Here is a 22,801-nt window from a genome sequence, read left to right as displayed (position 1 = left end):
TGATTTATATAGAGAAATAAGAAAGTTGAGATTGATATATTATAACTAATTAAGGGTGAGTATGAATGAAGCAAAGAGTTTAAATGAAGAAATTATTGTAGTAGATGCAAACGCAGAAGATGATATTTCTGATGGTCACGACTTGAGCAGGAAGGTTACCATTACTACCCCACTTGATTCTGATGTTGATGGAAGGGATGCCTCTTATCATAAAGCAAAGAAAGCTAAATCGCTTTTTGCTTGATACTCACCCTTAATTAGTGATATTGGTTGAGGGAATCGATGGTTCTCAGGTCATTGTTGTAAGAAGTGAAGAAGGTGGTAACAAAGTTGTCGGCGTGGTTTTGCGAGGAAGTACTGATAGTTTATTGGATGATCTTGAAACAGCCGTTGATGATTGTGTGAATACATGTAAGGCAATGTGCAGGGATAGTCATATAGTACTTGGAGCTGCTGCTACTGAAATTGAGTTGGCGAGAAGACCGAAAGAGTTATCCTTTAACAGGATTGGATCAGTATGCCATTGCTAAGTTTGGTGAAAGTTTTGAATTGGTACCAAGAACCTTGGCAGAGAATGCTGGACTGAATCCAATGGATATCATTTCTAGGTTGTATGAAAAGCATGCATCTGGAAATGCTAAAGTGGGCATCGACTTGAGGGAAGCCGACTCTGAGGATGGTGTTTGCAATGATGTTTCAACCATGAAGATATGGAACCCACCTCAAAACCTCCTAAGTGCACTCCTCTGTGTAGTTCATGGCAACATACACCTCCTTTGCATCAGTGAAAACAATACCTCCATCCACCCTATTAGCAACAACCCACTCAAAACCTCTCTAAGTGCAAGACCTTCAGCGGCCCTCGGCGAAAAGAAGCCCTCTGTCGATTCCACAATAGCTATGATGAACTTTCCACCCATGGTGCAAACAACAATACCAACACCTCGTTTTTCTCGCACTCAAAAATTGCAGCGTCAACCCAACAACGTCACATTCCTTGGGGCTGGCTAGAGTTATCAACGGTGCCATCCATAATACGTTGAGAACCTGTACAAACTGTTTGAGCCTCTCGCCAGTCAACCAAGAAACTATGAGCTTTGTACATGATGGTCGATGGAGGCACAACAACATTGTTCCAAATCAATTCATCTCTCACCAAGAACTCTTCCACTACAACCTTCAGATAATGTTCAACCAATCCTTTAAAAAAAAAAAAAGTGATCAAAGAAAAATCACGTATGGAATCCATACGGTGCCAAAGAGACCAACAATTTACAGCATTAGGACATGACAGTAAAGCATGAGAAGGATCCCCCACACTAGAGCATTTAGAACAATTGACATAAATATCCACTCCCTTAGCACAAAGCCTAGCCTTAGAAGAACATCCTGTAAAACCCGCCACATAAATTCTTTAACCTTCGGCGGAATTTTTAACTTCCAAAGAAGCTTCCAATTGAGAGTAGGAGCACATTGTAAATAGCCGATTGGCAACATGATATCCTGATTTAACTTAATAAACCCCTTTCTTATCGAAGTTTCAAATTAATCTATCAGTTGTCTTACGAGAAATTATCAGAATGTGGACAATAAATTTAACATCCCATACATCTTGAACGATTTCTGTCAAATCATACATCCGAATATTCAAGGGAATATGAGCCATGTATTATCAGTGTAAAAGTAATACTCCCTAGGCAACTAAAAGGTCATTACAAGCAAAGATATTTTCCCTGAAATCAACCAAAACTTTAACCTAATTATATCTTATAAATAAATTGTATAATCTTTCATCAATTTTACATTTTTAACGTACGAACTTTAACATAATAATTTAAATCTTTTAAAGAATTTATATAATTTTTCCCCAAATTACACTCTCTCAACTTTAACCTAAATAAAGTATATACACATGTAGTAAACTATGACACTAACCTAAATTTCTAAATCTGTACCCTAATATTACTTTAGTATATATATTTGATGTGATTTGAGACCGAAATCTTTTAGCTAATTTCATAATGAGTTTTAATCACGATTGTTAGAATTGCGCTCTTTGTAAGAATCCAAGGATTAACCCCCCATGTTTGCTTTATAAACAGTTTGTCTTTTTTTCCATCCTTATCCCCACAATTGAAATTAAAAAAAAAAAATTAAGGGACAAGGTTTAAGAAACTAGTGAGTTAATATCTGGAGATGAAAATTTTTAGAATATTTTAACTCCGTTCATGAAATTTAATTTTTTGGATAGAATATTATTAATTACTTTTTACAAAGATTTTGTGATTCACCAGCCCCAATCCAACAATTAACCCAGCACAGTTCAACCTTTTATCCGGATCAAACCGAAATAACCAGATCCGCCGGCACTTAAACGGGGCCCAGACCCAAAAACCAACCCTGCGAGATCGGAAATTCTCAAATAAACATTTCAGAAACACCTTTCCATTTTCGTCTCGTTTCAACATAAAGCAATCGCGCAGTGCCCACGCGCTCTCTCTCTCTCTTTGTCTTTGACTCGCTTCAACTTCACGATCTTCTCTCGTCACACTTCGAAGGTTAAACGACGACGTTCACTTTCGTCTTCTCCGATCAGGTTTTCCCTTCACGTTCAACTTCTCCAAAGCTTTCATCAACTTTCTATCTTCAAATCAGATCAACTTTTACTTAATTTTCTTAAAGCTTCTTTTAGCTTTTACAATCTTTAGCTTTCCAAACTAGTTTTTCTAACTTTTTATTTTCTTCAAATTAGCTTCAGTTAAGTTAATTAAGTAGCTTAATTTAGTTGAAAAGTTGTTTTATGAAGTAGATCTGCCGATAGTTAAGCTGAATAAAAATATTTAATTGTTTCTAGTTTAAATTTTGCATGTTTATTAAAATTTGGTGTTCTAAAGGCTGATTATTTTTTAACATTTGTATATAGATTTTGTTTTTTTTGGTGAGAAGTGAATGTTGAATGACATGGAAAATGAAAGAAGGAATAATAATAAGAACGAGGATTCAAGAATGCGAGGGTTTAGGCCTAGTTTGAGAGGAATGATGCTTGTGGTTGCGGTGATATGGATTGGTGTAGCTGCTTTGTATGGTTTATTGAAGCCCATATCAAATGGTTGTATTATGACCTATATGTATCCTACTTATATCCCGATTTCCACCACGGAGGGTGTGTCATCTGCGAAATATGGATTGTATTTGTACCATGAAGGTTGGAAAAAGATTGACTTTACAGAACACTTAAAGAAGCTGAATGGAATTCCCGTTCTTTTTATTCCGGGCAATGGTGGTAGCTACAAACAGGCAAGGTCCTTCTTTTACCACTGTCATTAGTATTAGCGTGCTTTGTAGTTGTCGATGCAAAAAGAACTCATAAGTATGTTATTCCGTTTGTGAATGGCTTCAACTGGTGTATAATTCATAAGTTTTGGTCTGTCTTTCAGGTGAGGTCTTTGGCAGCTGAATGTGATAGAGCTTATCAAGGAGGTCCTCTTGAACGTACATTCTATAGAGAAGCTTATCTAGCTTATAAGGAGGGAGGGAATGCGGAAATTGCTGACATTCAATTACCGAATCAATATGCTAACAGGCTAGACTGGTTTGCTGTGGATCTTGAAGGTGAACATTCTGCAATGGATGGTCGGATACTCGAAGAGCACACTGAATATGTAGTATATGCTATACACAGGGTATCACTTTTATCATTTGAACTTCCTTATTTGACTGAGTGCGTGAACTCAGTTTTAGTTTTAAGTATGGCCATTTGGCACAGAACCTTGAATGTTTTGTACATAGCTATGTGAGGTCACAGTAATTCGGAGTGATAAATTCCTTGACAGGATAAATTGACTGAATCTTTGTTGCATGAGCGAAAGATGTAAGTATGCCTGGTTCTTTTATATAATATAATATATATATATATATATGGAATGAGAGCAAAGAAAAATGTTATTTTGAGAGTAAAATGGTGAAGCAATATGTTATATTACATCAAATATTGACATACTTGTTTGTTTGAAACTGTCTTACCAGGCCATAGAAGAATTGAATTATTTTGCTTAATTTTATCATTGAAGGGTCATTGACGATAAGTCTATCCTTGCAGATTTTGGACCAATACAAAGAATCCCATGATGCCCGGGAAAGTGATGGTGCTGCAACAACTGGTAGCTTGCCTAGAAGTGTCATATTGATTGGCCACTCAATGGGTGGTTTTGTTGCTAGAGCTGCAACAATCCACCCCCGTCTCAGGAGATCAGCTGTTGAGACTATTCTGACTCTTTCAAGCCCTCACCAGTGAGATCTTTGGGATTCGTGTCTATCATTTTGTATAAATTTTATTGTTTTTTCCTTTAATAATCTGCTATTTCCATCCAGATCACCTCCTCTGGCTTTGCAACCATCCCTGGGTGACTATTATAAAAGTATAAATCAAGAATGGAGAAAGGGATATGAGGTTCAAACAACTCGGACAGGGCGTTATGTATCTGGCCCAAAACTATCTAATGTTGTCGTTGTTTCCGTTTCTGGTGGTTTTAATGATTATCAAGTATGTCTCCAATTTCTGTTCTGCTGTGTAGTTTGGATCACATTTTTGCTTGAATAAAAAGAAAGGGTGCTTTATGACTTCACTGTAACTGTATCTTGTTTGAAATGTTGAATCTTGACTGCTAGTGCATGTGTGTATCCTGTTTTCGTTTCTGACTGCAGGTTCGCTCAAAATTAGAATCCCTTGATGGTATTGTTCCTCCCACTCATGGATTTATGATGAGCAGTACAAGCATGAAAAATGTATGGCTATCCATGGAACATCAAACTATTTTATGGTGTAATCAACTCGTTGTGCAAGTAAGTTGAATATCTCTTTCTACACTTCTTATTTCTTTCTCTTCTCTTGGATAGTTAGGCTGGGAGAGGGATTTGAACTAGGAACCTCCATTTTGGTATGATGTGTGACCAAAATTGTCACATTGCTTCAGCCATTCATAGCACTTCTGTTCTTGACATTTGAATGTAAATGTTTCATCTAGGTTTCACATACCCTGCTTAGTTTGGTAGACTCCAGAACAGGTCAGCCTTTTCCTGATACTCAAAAAAGACTCGCCATATTCACAAAGATGCTTCATAGTGGAATACCACAAAGTTTCAATTGGAAGATGCAACCTCAGTCACCTTGGTCAGCTCATGTTCTTGCTAAGGACGTAAAAGACACTGCTGGTATTAACTTTCTATTAGGACATAAATGTTACAGTTTTATTTTTTTATGAAAACTTAGGAATTCTTTTCTTGAAATATATCTGCATGATAATTATCCTAGAGAAGAATTTACTAACATTTGGTTGAACAAGAACTGCTTCTTGAAATGATAGTTAAAATATGATTCCTGATGATTGTAATTTATGACATGTTATGTCATGTTGCAGTTTCACAAGTGCATACCTTGTCTGACTGTCCTAGCAGTTTTCACTGGAATGATGATATCCTTGAGAGGGATTTGTATATTCAGACAACCACTGTTACCATATTGGCCATGGATGGGAGAAGGCGGTGGTTGGACATACAGAAATTGGTGAGCTTTATATCACATCCAAAAAATGTTTAGATTTTTTTCTGAATGCATTTTTGCATAAGCAATGTCTACCCTTCTATTGCCCAAATTTTTATTTCCTGGAGGCAGAAATTACTTCTAAGATGCAAAACTTTACTAAACTGCTCCACTGTTGCTTGTTTAGCCTCAGCTTAGTAATCTGTTGACACCCTGACAATCCTCCTCCCCCACCCCAAAAAAGGCAAAAAAATAATAATTTGCACTTTTTCCTGTATTTTATGTCTTTATAGACAATGCTTTCACTTACATTTACTTTTACTTCTATATGTAGGGGTCAAATGGAAAAAGCCACTTCATATTTGTGACGAACCTTGCCCCTTGTTCTGGAGTCCGAATTCATCTATGGCCCCAAAAAGGGAAATCTTCTTCAGACTTGCCTGCCGGTAAAAGGGTTCTGGAAGTGACGTCAAAGATGGTTCAAATTCCTGCAGGACCAGCACCACGGCAGGTATGGTGAAATATATTATCGCTTGCGCTGGCTGCTGTTTGTTCTGTGAACTTATTGCGAGTTTGTTGCAGGTTTCTTGCTTCTTTTATATGTAAAACTGAAATAGTCTTAGGGAAGTTCAAAGTTTTAATAGCAGATTTTGTTGTTAAATTTGTTGGCGTAGGAGTAACAACTTATTGAGCCTTCTGGTTTTAACAGTAATTTGGTAGACATTGTCACTCTTTTTTAAATTCATTGCTACCAGGTTGAGCCTGGAAGTCAGACTGAGCAAGCACCTCCATCTGCTGTACTTCATTTGGGTCCTGAGGAAATGCATGGCTTCAGATTCCTAACTATCTCAGTTGCACCTCGTCCGGTAACATTCCTTTTACAACATCAACTATATATGGACTAGGGTTGTTTCTGGAAATTTGTTTGTCTCTTTATGCTTATTCATCTTAAGGATTCACCTCTATGAGAATACATCATGAAACCGTCAGATACTTTTGATAGTTTGTGCTTAGCTATCTATATTTGAAAAGCATTTTCCCTTACAGTCAAGGAATAGAAAGCTAAACTGTGAAATCTAAAAGGATGGATGTGTGGCAACACCTTTTAGTCATTACTATTTTCTTTCTTTTCCAGTTTTCAACCTATGGTGGAGCCTATCAAACTTGAGCCAATTCAGAAGACCAAATCTTAGTATGCATGTGAATGATGCATATTTTTTTGTATGCCAAAATGTTAGGCTTTTCATATTTTCTTTTCTGTTCCTGGACTTCTAAATGGTTGTGCTGCTCTCTCATTTAACGTATAGTGCAGAATAATTTGAGTAATTGTGTGCAGTGACTTTGTGGTGCTCAGACTATTTCAGGCAGGCCTCCACCAGCCACTTCCATGGCAGTTGGGCAGTTCTTTAATCCAGATGAAGGGGAAATAGACTTTACTCCTGTATCGATGCTTCTATCAATACACTCCCATAAGGTGAATATCTGAAATGCAGCCATATAGCTTTCTAGGGTTTGGAAACCTGAACAAAACCTGTTTACCGTAGTTTCACCCTCAAAGACAACTGAAAATTGTTTGGTCTATTATTTCAACAATGTGCAGGATATCTTCTTGAAGGAGGACCACCCCCTTGCTTTCAATCTGTCATTTGCAATTAGTTTAGGCCTTTTGCCTGTTACTTTTTCTTTGAAAACTGCAGGCTGTGGAATAAAAGATTCTGGACTTCTTGATGAAGCTGGTGATAATGGAAACACTAGTAAGAATCTTAACGTCTTTTTGTTTTAAATGCAATCCTGAGATTATAGAAGCTTGTTTGGTCACCGATTCTTATGCCACCTATTAAGCCAGCAAACTTTTGATATGGTTTATGATTGCTGGATATACTCTATTGTTAATGTTTTCATGTTGGCTTTTAAATAGTTTAGTGTTTCTTATTCTTTTCCATTCATGATTCTGTACTCATTAGTTTTCCTCTCTTTTCTGCTGAACCATCCAGAGCTGTGCAAACTGCGCTGTTTTCCACCTGTAGCACTTGCTTGGGATCCTACATCAGGTCTTCATGTATTTCCTAATTTGTACAGTGAGACTCTTGTTGTTGATTCTTCCCCAGCACTTCGGACTTCTACTGGGGCAGAGAAAACTACTGTTTTTTTACTGGTATGAGCCATATCTTTTCTTGCATACAAGTGTTACTTTCATTTCAAAATTCAGTTGTTCTGTTCTTAAAATTCAAAGCTCTTTTTCTTCCTGATACCACTGCAGCTTGACCCTCATTGTGCATATAAGGCAAGCATAGCTGTTTCTGTAACCTCTGCGGCTAGCAGATTTTGGCTTCTATATTTTTCACAGGTTCTCCAATCTAATCCTCATGCTAATTGTTTTCTTTCCTGGTTTTGGATTTAGATGCTAGCTTCTATTAGTTCCAAAGATGATTAAAAAAAAGTAATCTTTTGAATGATGCTTTGAAATGCTATGACCTCTAGTTGAGTTCATTTGGGTGAAGATATTGTGCAATATGAACATATTGGTATTTCAAATGATATTACCTGGTTCTTTACTTTTGATAAGTCACGGTGTGTTCCTTGGCACTGAAATTTTGTGCTGTAGTCTTCTATCTATAACAATTGTAAATGCAAATGTTTCCTATAGATTCTTATGAAAATAGTATAATGTAACAATGTGGAGCTGTAACTAGAAGCTGTTCATGGTGAGATTCTCAAGAGAATTAGATGTCCGAGAGATCTGTGCATGAAATGAATTATTGGAAGCATGTTATATAATAGTAGTGGATTTTCAGGCATATGCACCATCATCAACTGTTGTTTTGATTTATATTCTATTTGCACTCCATGATATTTATATGATATTGAACCCCTCATACAGATAGCTGGCTTCTGTGTTGCTGTTGTATTTTTTGCTCTGATGCGACAAGCACATGCAAGGCCGATTCCTTCTATACTGAAAGCTGTGGAGTCCAATTTAAGAATGCCATTCCCGTTTTTGCCTTTTGTTGCTGTCCCCATTTTGCTTTCCTTGTCCTTTTCCTTTCTAGTATCTCAACCATTTCCTCCATTCTCTAGCTTCACCATTGTGTTGATAATTTGCTACCTATTGGCGAATGGGATTGTTATTCTACTGATATTGGTATCCCAGTTGGTCTTCTACGTGGCTGCATATTTACATGTTTTCATAAAAACAAGGTTGGTGAACTCTACCTTTCTTGTTGTACCATCACCTGAATGTCAAGTTGATATATTTTGTGAACAAACAAATATTTTATATATTTGAAAAAAAAAGAATGAAAAGTTAAACATGTTTATCTTTTATTTTACTTCCAATTTCTGTTATAATTTTTTGGAATTCTCTCTTTTTGATAGAGTTGTGGGATTTCTCATAGATAGAAATCATATAAGATTCATTGCTATTTTGATTTACTACCTTGTAGTTATATAAAAGGTTTAATTGATTCCAGGTGGCAACTATGGGAAGGAAACTTTGGCTTTTTGTTTCTTCACTGGTTTATGAATCTTTCTTCGAGGTTCTTTTCATTGAAGGTAAACTCTTCACCTCAACTATCTATACCGACTTAGTTTCTCTGGCTCCAATCTCTCAAATTATTTGGATTTAATATCATATTGCATATACCAAAACTTTTAGAAGTATAATTCTGGTTAAATAGTATATTTGCTTTTCTGTGACTCTAAATGGGGACCATGTCAACCATTCCACTTCCAAGTTCCAACCCTGCGTGAATCATTGTTCTTTCAAATTTTCACAATGGAAAGGTACCACTTGTATATGAGACTTGTAAGCATGGGTAATTGAATTCATATATATTGATTACGAGTATTTCTGGTAGTTAAAGATTTATTGCCATTTGTCTTAATTTTATGTGCACAGTCAATACTTTACATAAATACTATTTTGATCTTGATTTACTTTGGAAATAGGTTGTAAGGATTCTAAGAGCCAATCCGTTATTTGTTCCAATATCTGCGGCAATTGTTTTGTCTATGTTCGTACATCCCGCACTTGGCCTATTCATACTGCTCTTATATCATGCTTTGTGTTGTCATAGTTCGCTGTGCAAGTAAGTTACTGTTAACTCTATCCTTCCCATTGTATTGGTTCCTTTTCAATGTAGTATTCAAAAGCTTCTTCCATAGATTTGAACATACTCTGGATTGTCGGGACTTTAGCATTTACAACCCACTAGCTTCTGTATGCATTTTATTTTGCATCTTTTGGTATATACTGAATGCATTTGTAGGCATGCTTAAGGTGATACTAAGTGTTACTCCTTTTTTTGGTAACAGTTCTTTGACAGCCTCATTGCGCAGCCATGCACGAAAAAAGGAATCCGATTACAAAACTGAAGGCAATTATTTGTCTCAGCAACTCAAAGCCAAACCCGGTTCCCCTTCAAAAGAAAACAGCTCAAGTTATATTCAGACACAAGAAGATATCTTCCACCTTCGGCATGGCTTACTGGTGCTGCATATTTTGGCTACACTAATGTTTGTTCCCTCTCTGGTGTCTTGGTTGCAGGTATCGGATTTGCCCAATTGTTATGCCTTTCCCTTTTGAGTTTTCACAAAAATGCATCCATTTAAATTTCTTTTATCTTATGGGACCTGTTTTGCGATTGCAGAGAATAGGGATGCATCAGAGCTTCCCAAGGTTCCTAGATTCGTTCCTTTGCATTTGTTTGATTCTTCACGGTATCTTCAGTTCGGAGTCATTGTTAAATTCCGAAGTGCCCCTTCCACGCATCATGGGTAAGGAAGTGAGACTGAATTTGATCTACCTAATTACCGGAATTTACTCCTATCTCTCTGGTATGGAACTGGCACCCTATAAAGTATTGTACGCCATGGGTGCCATCGGGATCATTTCCTTTGCATTGAGTATCTTACAAGCATGGACAGGAGCAACTCGGTTTGGAAGACGAAGGCATTGGCACAGACACTAAAATTGAACTCACATTTCGAAAACTTACTAAACACCATTAACGCTACATGAGCTGACATTGTCGAGTCCTCAAAAATGGAGTTACAGGTACATCCAATCCCTCATCCATTTTGCAAATGAGCTTTTGGCGGGGAAGAAGGGACTCTTTTGTTGTAATATTAAAACGGCAGGGCCCTATTTTTTGTGACTGCCATGATCAAACCTAGTTTTGGCATTTCAATTTGAGCAAAGAGAAGAGGTGAGAGATTGGATTTTCTAGCCTTTATTATTATTATTTTTTTTTTTTTTTTCATATTGAAATTGGCTGTTTTGTTTTGGGGGTTTGACCCTTCCCAGATTTTTATTTATTTTATTTTTGTCTTTGTTTTATAAGAGAGATCTTTTAGAAGTTACTTTTAAAAGTTATTATATAAAAAATTATATACGTCTAAATCCTTAGCTGACAGTTACTATTGTAATAATCAGGATAACGTAGGTAGGTTTGATATTAAGGAACAAACTTATTGGTCTGCCCTTACCCTTAATTAATCATCCATCATCTAAACTAACATTACTGTTTGGAGACCACTAGGTATAATTTGCAAAGGCATCATGCTACGAAAGTGTTGCCTACACATTTGGATCTGACGAAGATATGTTTAATTTTCTACTAATCCTACGCATGCATGTAAAACGTGATTTTACACGTATTTGAATATGCGTCAAAATCTAAATGCTTTACAAGAAATAAAGAATATGAATCAATTAAGAAATCCACAATTTAAAGGAGTTTGGATGACTATTCCAGTTTTCCACTAGCAAGAGATAAAGGTTAAGTGTAACAAAGAGATCTATATGTCACAAGTTTGATGGTTGCAAGGAGAAGTTCCCACTGTTATACAATCAAATGAGGAGTAAATAGTTACACCTTAATTCACAGGGGAAAAGAAATTACCTGACTACAGACATCCCTACGTGTTGTGCAGCACTCCAAAATAAGTAATCGCATCCCCACCGTCGGAAAAGTTTTGTATCATACAAAAACAACAAAATAGACCATCCAATAAACTCCGGGACGGAGGTACATTCTATCAGCAGGGATAGTAAAAGAAAAAAAAAATGCAATACATTAAGCCAATCTTGTGACCGACCGACCAACTGTCAGGCAATCATGCATCATTTTCTTTCTCAACTGTAACACTGCCACAATTTATTTTCCCTTCACTTGAAACCTCTGAATTAATACGAGAACTCATTATCTCGACGTGAGATGTACTTCTTAACCCATATTACAATGTCCTCGGCACAAGCCTGAGCCTGAGGGGTCTTTAGAAGTATGTCAAGGTTTGCAAATTCATGAACCGCATCCTTATACTCCAACACAGGTGCAACGACATTTACATTCCGCAGAGCCTCTGAGTAAGCAATAGCCCGGTCTCTCATCCAGTCATGTTCTGCTACAATGGTCAGTGTCGGAGGCATGAGCTTCAGTGGTGGACTCCTATCCAGGATGAGCGGATTGCCAGCTGGGTGGTCCAGGCTTAGCTCTTCCTCAGGAAGAAAGAGTTTCCATGCAAGCGTGCACATTTCCTTGTCATAGAAGTAAGTGTTGGCCAACTTTTTTTCAGACTCTGTTGGAACACTGCCAATGAAGAATGGGTACATAAGGACCTGTGCTACAACCTTGACAGGGTCGAAAAGCTTGCCTGCCTCGACCGCTTTCCGAGCCACATAATCTGCAATGTTCGCTCCACAACTTAACCCAAGTAGAACACATCTGTTTCAACAATGTCACAATTCAAGATTAGGTAAAATAAAAATATAATGTATGTATGCAAGATAGAAAAGAGGGATAAAATACATTAGAGAAAAGCAGCGCAAACACAATTTGCAAATATTTTATCTCATTCAAACTTGGCTCCTTCAGATAGATTCATCCTAAACCTCAACGATGAATTTTCATTATTTGGATGCCTCCATCCTGCATGACAACTACATACTAGACTAATGCCAGAGATTATGATCAGAAGTTTATTGATCAGATCTGTTATTTCAAACTTTCATTTTTCATAAAGTACTAGTATCCAACACCCATGTCAGATGTTTATCAAAATACATGCATAAGGATATGACGTACCAAGAACTTCACAAATATGTGAAAAACTTAGAAAAATTTACATAGCTATGTCTGGAACATATCCATATTTGACACTCATGCTTAAATCCGAATAACATCACTCAAAAGACACAATAGAGAAAACAATACAATCTACTGTCAACAAGACATTAAGAGCTAACTCAAACTCTTGACCATATACTCTCTTGAAGGACTTTAATAATAACATGTGAAAAGAAAGATATGGCAATTTACAATGCAAATTAGAAACTTTAGGCATAAATGACACAACAAAAAGTATTGAATATCATGTTCAAGCAAAGGTAAGTATATGAATCTGCTCACAATTCAAGAAGACTCAAATGCATGAACAATATGAGAGGATAAAAACATGAAAGTCTAGTTAGAAATCGTAGCTATTAACGAAAGAGGTCCCTTAGATAAGAAATTGAGCAACCAGCACCCAACCTAATGGAAGAAATAACTCTAGCCAAAAACCAATGGCAGATGCTTAAGGTATCTATTCTCTTTCTGATACTCTTTTTTTTGAAGTATCCATGTCTGATATCCGTGTTTGACATATATCTAAATATGGATATGGGAATCTGACCCCACAAGGTCCCTACAAAACCAATCTAAATTACTTTCAAAAGATTTATAATCCAAACCTCATTTCAAATTCAAGCTTATAAGGCACATTTCCATAATGAAAGCAAGTGAATGCGTGTCACATCTACAACCGATCACCTTAATAAATCTGACTCTTCATTTCTCTTAAAGAACCTGATTTGAGACCCTCATCCGACACATATCCAAACATAAGAATGGGGATATGGTCTTAAAACCCTCCAAATACATGAAAATCTTGAGGAAGAGATAATTATAACCAAGTCGAACAAATATCTATCTCTGACACACACACGAATTTGAGTGATATAGATCAAAACTACCAACAAATTTGAGGTTATAAACTCAAACTTCTCAGATCAAATTATACATATCTTTAACCACAGCAATCAATAAATTGAACAACAACAAATTCATATCAAATCAGTAGTTAAAATGACATCAAACACATAAAATATAACAAAAACAAGCACAACCAATGATCAAAACATCTCATTCATGCCACCATCAAATTATACTTGACAAATTCCTACTTTTTCAACCAAATCAATCAGTAGCAAGAACAAATGCAACCGAGATCAAAATTTTATATAAGTACAAAAAAAAAAGGAATTTAAAACCTTGAAAGATCTCCATGAGCTGCCAACCATGGCTCAACCACGGAAGCCCCAATGGCATCCACAATATGTCTTTGAACTTCGGCCTTTGTAAACTCAGCTCCAACACCACGAGCCCCACTCCCCATCGACTTACTACACTCTGCTAAATTCGCTTGCTTCCCTAGCCAATGCAACACCTTCAATCCGTCCTCAAACGCCGCCGGATACTTATTCTCCGGCGCCAACCGATAACCGACCGCCACAACTATAACATCACATAATTTTGCTATCCTCCGACAGAAGAAATCGTTAGCTACTGAATCATTGCTTCCACTTACCCAACCGCCGCCGTGAAACTGCAACATTATTGGTAATTTTTTACAGTTTTGAGGTGATGGTGCGTAACCTTGATAAGCATTATTATCGGATCTTAAATCTAAACCTTCGAAGCTGCTTCTTCTCATATCATTTCTCGGAGCTTCCATATTAAGCAGGCCGTAACTCTTCCTCCGTTGAATAAGGGAAATGGGGTAAACTTGTTGGGAAGATTTAGGCTTGGTTTTCGGGCCGGTTTGCTCGGGAGGGGAAAGGGAGGATTCAGGGAGGAAGATCCGAATAGAAAGGGCAGTAAAAGGGTCGATGTGGATGTCTTTAGTGGCGACACCGTCGGTGAAAGAAGGGTTGGAGGCGGAAACGGATTCTTCGGGTCGGGTTGTAATACCGTATTGATTGGGGGATTCGTTGAGAGGGGTTTGGATCCGATTCTGCAAACGCTGTTTGAAAAGGAACTTGAAGAATACACTGTTTAGTTTTACAGCCAAGCTTGGCATTTCCCTCAAATGTCTCGGTTTTACAACCAACAAAATGAAAAAAAAAAAACTTATTTTATGGTTTTTATTAAGAAAGGCAATTCTGGGTATTGATTTTTCAGGGGTTTTCTTGCTCGGTTTACACTTCTTTGTTCTTTTTGGTTAAGACTTAATATTGAGGTAAATTAATGGTTTTGGAAGGGGAAAGTTTGAAACTTGAAAATGTTTAATTATAATTGAAATTTCCACAGGGGAATTGAGTAATTAGGGCTCATAAAATCTGGGGAGGTCTTGCTTGAAATCTCAGGTTTTTTTTTTCCCCCTTCAATGGCAAATTAGAGGAGAAAGAATTAAGGAAAGAAAGGAAGGGCAGAAGCGCGCCTGAGGTGGATGATGGGGTTTTGCACTTGGCTAGCATGCATGCATGCAACTGCCAACTTTATTATTTAACAAATAAAAGGCTTAATGACAAATTTAGCCACTAATATTTACATATTTTATCAAAATGACCCTAATTTTATTTTTTGAGATTTTTTGGCCTTCAACCTTTGTTTTTTTTTTTTTGAAACTGTTTTTTCTAACAAATTTGATGAAAGTACCATTAAAAAATTAACAAGGATGATGTAGAAATTTTTAATGAGATATAATTTATTACTCGGGTAACCCAATAAGATAATTATATATGAAAATAATAAAATAAATAAATCATACATGAAATTAAAAATTAACTCTTAATTTAAAGAAAATAAATATAATTATCTAAAAGAAGTTTCAAAATAAATACATTCATCTGTTTACTAGGAGGTGTTAAAAGATAATTAATAAATCAACATGTAATTATTTTATTGGGTTCTAAATAATAAATTATATCTCATTAAAATATTCTACATATGAAATTCAACATCATCCAGTTAACTTTTGAACGGTACTTTCATCAAATTTGTTAAAAGAAACAATTTGGAAAAAAAAAACAAAAGTTGATGGTCAAAAAAAGACTCAAAAGTACAATTAGGACCATTTTGACAAAAAAATGTAAACGCTAGTAACCAAATTTGTGATTAAACCTAAAAAAATCTAGCGAATTTTTAACGTGTCTCTTTAGTGAAAGGCTGTTGTACTGTAAGATGATTTCACTAAAATTATGTATCTTTATTTTGTATTTTCTAACACCATATTAATTCTCTTTAATAAAAATTTAATCATAATTAGTGTTATTAATTAAATAAAAATAACAAACAATAATAATAACCATATTTTGTTCAAATAGATTTATGATTTATGATAGTGTTGATTAATTATGTTGATGTAAATATCAGATAAGATTGAGGTTGTAATGATGTTTGTCGATTCACTTCGTTTAAGAAAGAGTGAAGAGCCAATGTATGAGACTTGAGAGAAAGATTAGGAATAGATGAAGCTTGGGGAAGAAGAGTCTCCTTCTCTGTTGTTTTCTTCTTCTTCTTTTTATCCCCTAACCCTTGGTCATGATGGTTTAGTTTAGTTAGGTTGTCATAGGATTATTACGATGTGATTGGTGGTTTTTCTTTTATGAGACTTAATATGTATAATAATATTATATATATACATAACAATTGTCCCCGCGATCGAGGGAAAGGTTATAAAGTGGTCGTATTCGAAATAAAAAAATGAGTTAGATATCTCTATATTGTATGCTTGGAGTGTCTTTTTTTTCTTTCTTTTTCATTTATTTATTTATTACTAATTTCGTACTTGTGAGGAGTTATAAGATCACTCGCATATGAGCGAGGCACTGGCAAGATACATTGCAATTTAAAATTAAAATATAAGTACGCTCATATTATTAATAAATGGGTGAAAGGTTGGCAAGAAGTGTCAATCATCAAATTACACATGTTCGGTACCGTTGGAAGTGTATGAATATACTAAATGAGTAATATCCACTTTGGAATATCTGCTTTGTAACTTTGTAAAATTTAGCTAACTGTGTTAGACTTAGCGAGCAATTTTCTCTTGAGGTGTCTGCTTTATAACTTTATTGAATTCAACTAATTGCCTTAGAAGTGATTGTTTTATTAGATTTAGCTTGCTTTATAACTTTGTAAATGTAACAAATTCAAATAAAATTAATAAATGATAATAGCCAGTTTTAAGGTTTATGGTTTTGGGATAATGTGACATTTGGTTCTTGTACTTTCATAAAATATTCAATATAATACTAATTGTACTTTGAAAATGTCTAATGTGATACGAACTATCAATATATGTTTTGTTATGGTACTTGTTGCTAACAACGTTAATGAAATGCTAAATTAGCCGATAAAATTTGACATAGAGATCTTTTTTCTAAATCATCAAGTACACATGGATTATAAACATTATACGAAAAAATAAATTAAAATAAATAACTAAACATATTTAATAAAAAAGAAGTAAATATTAAACTTACATGAAAATACATTTTCATAGGTAATAAAAATATTCTTTAAAATTTGATTAAAATATTTACTTCTTTTTATTAATCGAGTCATTTGTTCTTTAATTTAATTTGATTTTTTTAAAATTTTCACATAATGTTATATTATTTATGTGGACTTGATTTGGGAAAAAAATTTCTACATGTTGAATTTTTATGGTTGGTTTAGCAATTCACTAACGGTGTTAAAACCAAGTACTAAAATAAAACACATATTGATAGTTTAAGTACCACATTGACATTTTCAAAGTACAAGTATTATATTGGACATTTTATGAAAGTACATGTACCATAATAAAATACATATTGATAGCTCGGATACAATATTAGACATTTTCAAAGTACAAGTATCGCATTAAACATTATATGAAAGTATAAATACCAAATGTGATATTATCCATTTTTTCCAATTGGGTTTATGGTTTATGATATAGTGGGTTTGACACTAAAAAATTATTATTTTAGGGAAAATGGTATATTAGGGTTTAAGGTTTAAGAGAGGTTTGAATTTTTTGAGGAGAAAGGTTTAGGATTTTATAGTTTTAGATGTAAGGTTTTAGAATTTTATAAAAATAGAATGATTTTATTAAATCTCAATCTTAAACTTCCCACACATACACACACAAAAATCAACAGTTAAAATTTAGTTGTAATATAAAAATAGATTGATTTTATTAAATTTTAATAAAATTTGATGGTAAAGAAGATCATGTTTGTCTCTTACAAAAGTCTTTGTACGATTTGAAGCAGTCTCCTCGGTAGTGGTATAAAAAGTTCAACTCTTTCATAGAGTATTAGGTTTTCTCGAAGTAAGTATGACAGTTGTGTTTACCTACAATGTCTTTATGATGGTTCTTTTATATATTTTTTGTTTTATGTTGATGATATATTGATTGCAGCTAAGAATCCATCTGAAATTGATCGTCTTAAAACTATATTTAACTCTGAGTTCAAGATGAAGGATTTAGGTGCAGTAAAAAAATTTTTGGGATGAAAATTTCGAGAGATAGACATTTCGGGAAATTGTTTTTATCGCAACAAAAGTACATCATTAAGATACTTGAGCGATTTAAGATGCAAGATTCAAAATTAGTAAGTGCTCATTTAGCTGCACACTTTAAACTTTTAATTTCAGACTCCCCACAGAATGAATGTAACAGCCTGGTTTTTAATAGTGTTTGGTTTCGGGACCACAATTCTGACGAAAGAGTCTATAGATATATTTAATTAATATTTATGAGTTAAATATAGTGTAACAGTGAATCGTGATTTAATAGATTTTATTAATTAGTCTGTTAGTCAAGGTATAAGTAGTGCGTACTAAAAGTCAAGTGGTTTTGAAAAATGAAGTATTGGGACCTCGTTTCTGTAAACCGAGCCCGTAAATATTTTTATTAAATATTTATAGAGCTATTATATAGGTGAATTGAAATTTGGTCTGAAAATTTTAATGTTTTGATAGTTAATTAAGGAAAAAGAACTAAATCGTAAAAATCATAAAAGCGTATCGCTATTGATTTATAATAGTTAAATGACTTAATTAATAATTAATTAAGTCCTAATGTAGTAATTTAACATCTTTTAAATGTTTGTACGGTTAGTGCTCACATTTTTCTTAATTATATTATATTATATTAAGTTATAATAAAATAATAAAAGGTTAAAGTTAATAAAAGCAAAAAAATATAATCATCTTCTTTCATTTTCTTTACTTCCAATCGAAGAACACCACTTTTTAGATTAGAGAGCTTCGACAAGCTTTCAACGAGTCATGTAAGTATTTTTGAGGTCTGCTTTTCGTAATTTTATGTTTTTGATATAATTGCAACTAGATTCGGTTAATTTGTATCTTCATTTTCAAATATGTTAACGATTTTAAAACTTGTCATTGATGAATTTTAGATATTTTTAATAGAAAATGGTAGATTTGGAAACTTAAAATGAAAGTAAATTTTGTTAGATTTGAGTTAGGAACTAAATTGTGAATATATTGAAATTGGTATGAAATTTCATAAATTATGATAATAGGAGGTTGCATATGGACATAATTGAAGTGGGTTTAAAATTTGGAGTTCAAATTCGGAAGATATGATAAGTTCGGTTTTAGAGACTAAATTGAATAAAATACAAAAGCTTAGGGGCATTCAAATAATAAAATTAAAACGGTATATACTTATAATAGGATGATATAAGATGTTTGGAATTGATAAATTGAATTGAATTATTGAATAGATCGAAAATTGGACCAAATTAAAGAAAATCGGAAATGACAAAATTGTTGATTAGTCCTTTTAAAGAGTTGTTGTTGTTGTCTTAACCAAGTAAGTTCGTATGATATGTTTTTGTTAAATGGTTATGTATTTAGAATTATAATTGTAATTATATTTAATTGAAATTTTAATTGTTTATAATTCGGTACAAAAGGGTGAGTGAGAGGATTAAATTGAATACAATGAATTGCAAATTGAAATAATTATGAGATGATGAGATGAAATGAACTTAACTGATTTGATTTAGACTGGCTGATAGTGATAAGGACTAAATTGAATATATATGAAAAATGTGTATGTATGTATGTATGTATGTATGTATGTATATATGTTTACTTGATTGATTCAATGATGAAAATATATGTGAATTGATATGTTGATTGATAATAAATACCCTATTAACTGTTCGGGTAGAGTCGGATATAGTTGGCAAGTTATAGCATATGAAGAGTTCAAGGTTATTTCGACTATGAGTCGATGAGGCACTGGGTGCCAATTTGCTTCGGATTTATCCGATGAGGCACTGGTGTCAAACTGGTGTGTTGGTTGAATCTGTGTATCTGTCCGAGTTTGAATCGTGTTAATAGAGAAATAAATGGTAAAAGCGAAATATTTGATATTTGAAATGGCAAATGACATGAAATGTAATATGAAACTGTGAAATAAGTTGGGAACATTGATTGATTATGTTTAATAAACCCATAAATTTGGAAATTGAAATGGAATGTGATTCGTAATTCGTATTCTGAAATGAAATAATAATTGACATTAAATTGACAATTGATATATATATACATATATTTGGTATAAAGATGAATTGATATGAAATGGGAATGAAGTTTATACAATTTAATATGAATTTGATTGAGAATTCAAATTATGAAATGAAAAATAATGTTTGACATTAATTTGAAATGGGATGTATTACGGTAAATAGGTGGTATGATATGATTAAGATAGTGAATTGATTAAATGATTGTTTGTTTTATGAATGATAATGAAATGTCGAATTAAGTGAATTGAAATGTTATATGATTGAATTAATATATAGTATGATTAATGTTGAACTCACCTTTTTTATATTTGAATTGCCATGATAGGCAAACTTTATCAAGCTAAGTAACATGTAGGGTATAATTATAACTTGAGGTAAGTTATTTGGTTTTAAATATCTATAAATTAACTAAGCATTTGTAATGCTTACTCCCTTGTTTTCTTTTTCCCTGTAGTGTCAACTTGCGGAACGTGTCAAACGGATCGTCAAGAAACTCACACTATCCCGGTATTGGTTTGGTAGTCTTTTGATCGTATTAGGCTTAGTTATGTGTGGCATGTACTTAGGAGTTGTTTTGGTTCACTAGTATATTGATATGACTTGAAAATATTGTTGGCTTAAGTATGGCAAGGAATATGCTTAGTTTAAAACATATGCATATAATGGATGGATTAAATTGTGCATTTGGTATTTGAAATGGCATTTAGAAAATGCAATTACATAGGTAATATAATGCCATGGTATGGATAAAAGACTTGGTTGATAAAGTTGGGTTTATTTAAGTAAATTTGAAATATTTTGATGATAAATTGTGGAAAGTTAGATTAGCTAGTTGAAAGGGAGATATATGATATTTTGACATGTATATAGGATGTTCAATTTGCAAGCTAATGATCATGTTTTGGTACTTTGATTATAAATAAGATTATAAGTAACCTTGATGTGTCAAGTGTTTGGTATCTAATTTACACTTAGTAAGTTGAAGTTGTTAGCCAATATTTGAATGGCATTATATGTATGTTTAGGTAATAGCATGACTTGATATTGAATGTTGGTAATTGTTGATGTTTGGAGTGAATGGCTTGAATGATATGAAATAGTTAAAGGCATGGTTAAATAAGGCATACTTAAATTGTGAAAATAGATTCTTATGTTTTATGTCACTTATTGAACTTTGCTTATTGATATTTTAGTTAAAGAAATAATGATTGTATGAGTATATTTAGGAATGAAAAATCTTGGCGTGAATGGTAATGAATGGTTGTTGTTCATGATTGAATTGTGGTGCCAATTGAGACATATTGGTTAGACACTTAGGTTGGGTAAATTAAGTTGAATTTGGTATGTTTTGGTGTCTTGTATCATGTTGTTCAAGGGTTTAATGCATTGGCTTGTGGTTTAAGAGATCTTTGGTCAAATTTGGCTTATTGTTGAAGGTATTTAGGCACACACACAAACCGTGAAACGGTCTATCACACGGCCGTGTGCCATACATGATTTGAGGACACGAGTGTGTAGCCTAACACTACACGGCCTCATGCTGTCATACGGCCATGTGACCCCTATTTTGTATTCCTGCTATATTTTTGTTAAATGTTTCAAATTAGTCTCTACTTCATTTTGAATTGTTTTAAGACTTCCGTAAACTCAAATTAACTCTGATAATGTATGATTATCATGATTTTGATTATATGTTTGATTAATAAATTATCTTTAAAGAAAATTTAATTGTGACAATTCATTTCTGTTTGGTTTTGTTTGGTAGCATCTTGTAACCCTAATCCGGTGATGGAGACGGGTAAAGAGTGTTACAATGAAAAAGATGAAATGTACATGTCAAAAGTACTTTACTCAAGCGCAGTCAGAAGTTTGATGTATGCAATAGTATACACTCGTCTCGATATTTCACATGTTGTCAGTGTTGTTAGTCGATACATGGTCAATTCCGGTAAGTTACGCTAGCATGCAGTTAAGTGGGTTTTCAAATATTTGCGGGGTACTTTTAACATGTACTTAGAGTTCGGAAGAACTCAAAAAGGTTTAGTCAGATATGTTGATTCTGATTATGTAGGAGACTTAAAGTCAAAGAAGGTCTCTCACAAGTTACCTATTTGCTTTTGGGAATTGTGTCATTAGCTGGAAAGCTACACTTCAAGCTACAGTGGTTTTGTCGACTACTGAAGCAGAATACATGACAATTACTGAAGCAGTAAAAGAAGCAATTTTGTTAAGAGGACTGTTTAGTGAACTGGTAAGTGAAAAAAGGGCAACTGTCGTAAATTGTGATATTCAAAGTGTTATACATCTCACCAAAGATCAAATGCATCATGAAAGAACAAAGCACATAGACATTTGTTATCACTTTGTCCGAGAGGTGATCATTCAAGGGGATGTTTAGATTCTTAAAATTGGCACACAACACAATCCAGCCGACATGTTGACAGAGAGCCTTCTTGTTTCAAAGTTTGAGCATTGCTTGGATTTGGTGAGTATCCGACAAAGATCAAATTAGGCCCATAATAGGGTTTGGCAAGAGAGTTGGTCTAAATATGAGTCAATGTGAAGATCTTTTGGAAAATGTCTCTTATTTTGACCAAACAGTATGTGACATCCCGACAAGCAGCACTCTTTCGTCCCGACGACGCAATGGTCATCTCATCCCA

The 22,801-nt window shown here is 34.1% G+C and overlaps 2 protein-coding genes across 5 annotated transcripts; one reads left to right on the top strand and one right to left on the bottom strand.

The window, feature by feature from the left end:
• The first annotated feature begins 2,380 nt into the window (after positions 1-2,380).
• LOC105775832 (uncharacterized) lies at positions 2,381-10,940 on the top strand. 4 transcript variants are annotated; one of them, XM_052621944.1, is made up of 19 exons: positions 2,390-2,596; positions 2,924-3,302; positions 3,443-3,683; positions 4,100-4,290; positions 4,372-4,543; positions 4,705-4,842; positions 5,025-5,211; positions 5,418-5,563; positions 5,874-6,050; positions 6,295-6,405; positions 6,894-7,013; positions 7,140-7,293; positions 7,534-7,694; positions 7,800-7,886; positions 8,421-8,737; positions 9,010-9,091; positions 9,488-9,627; positions 9,854-10,085; positions 10,189-10,940. In XM_052621944.1, exons 2-19 carry the CDS (start codon positions 2,950-2,952, stop codon positions 10,507-10,509), a joined length of 3,330 nt encoding a protein of 1,109 aa, XP_052477904.1. In that variant the 5' UTR covers positions 2,390-2,596; positions 2,924-2,949; the 3' UTR covers positions 10,510-10,940. The 4 variants fall into 4 exon arrangements, with proteins under 4 accessions (XP_052477905.1, XP_052477904.1, XP_012453797.1 ...); XM_012598343.2 differs by having other exon boundaries at positions 2,391-2,596; positions 2,924-3,297; positions 3,438-3,683; XM_012598344.2 differs by lacking the exon at positions 2,390-2,596 and having other exon boundaries at positions 3,155-3,302; positions 3,438-3,683.
• A 379-nt stretch (positions 10,941-11,319) lies between these two features.
• On the bottom strand, positions 11,320-15,059 carry LOC105775834 (probable carboxylesterase 11). The gene is made up of 2 exons (XM_012598347.2): positions 13,851-15,059; positions 11,320-12,264 (listed from the first exon to the last, which is right to left on the bottom strand). Exons 1-2 carry the CDS (start codon positions 14,657-14,659, stop codon positions 11,727-11,729), a joined length of 1,347 nt encoding a protein of 448 aa, XP_012453801.1. The 5' UTR covers positions 14,660-15,059; the 3' UTR covers positions 11,320-11,726.
• Between the last annotated feature and the right edge of the window lie 7,742 nt (positions 15,060-22,801).

This window comes from Gossypium raimondii, chromosome 10 (genome assembly GCF_025698545.1).
Source record: "Gossypium raimondii isolate GPD5lz chromosome 10, ASM2569854v1, whole genome shotgun sequence".
Classification (NCBI taxonomy): domain Eukaryota; kingdom Viridiplantae; phylum Streptophyta; class Magnoliopsida; order Malvales; family Malvaceae; genus Gossypium; species Gossypium raimondii.
This window is presented reverse-complemented; position numbering and strand designations above follow the sequence as displayed.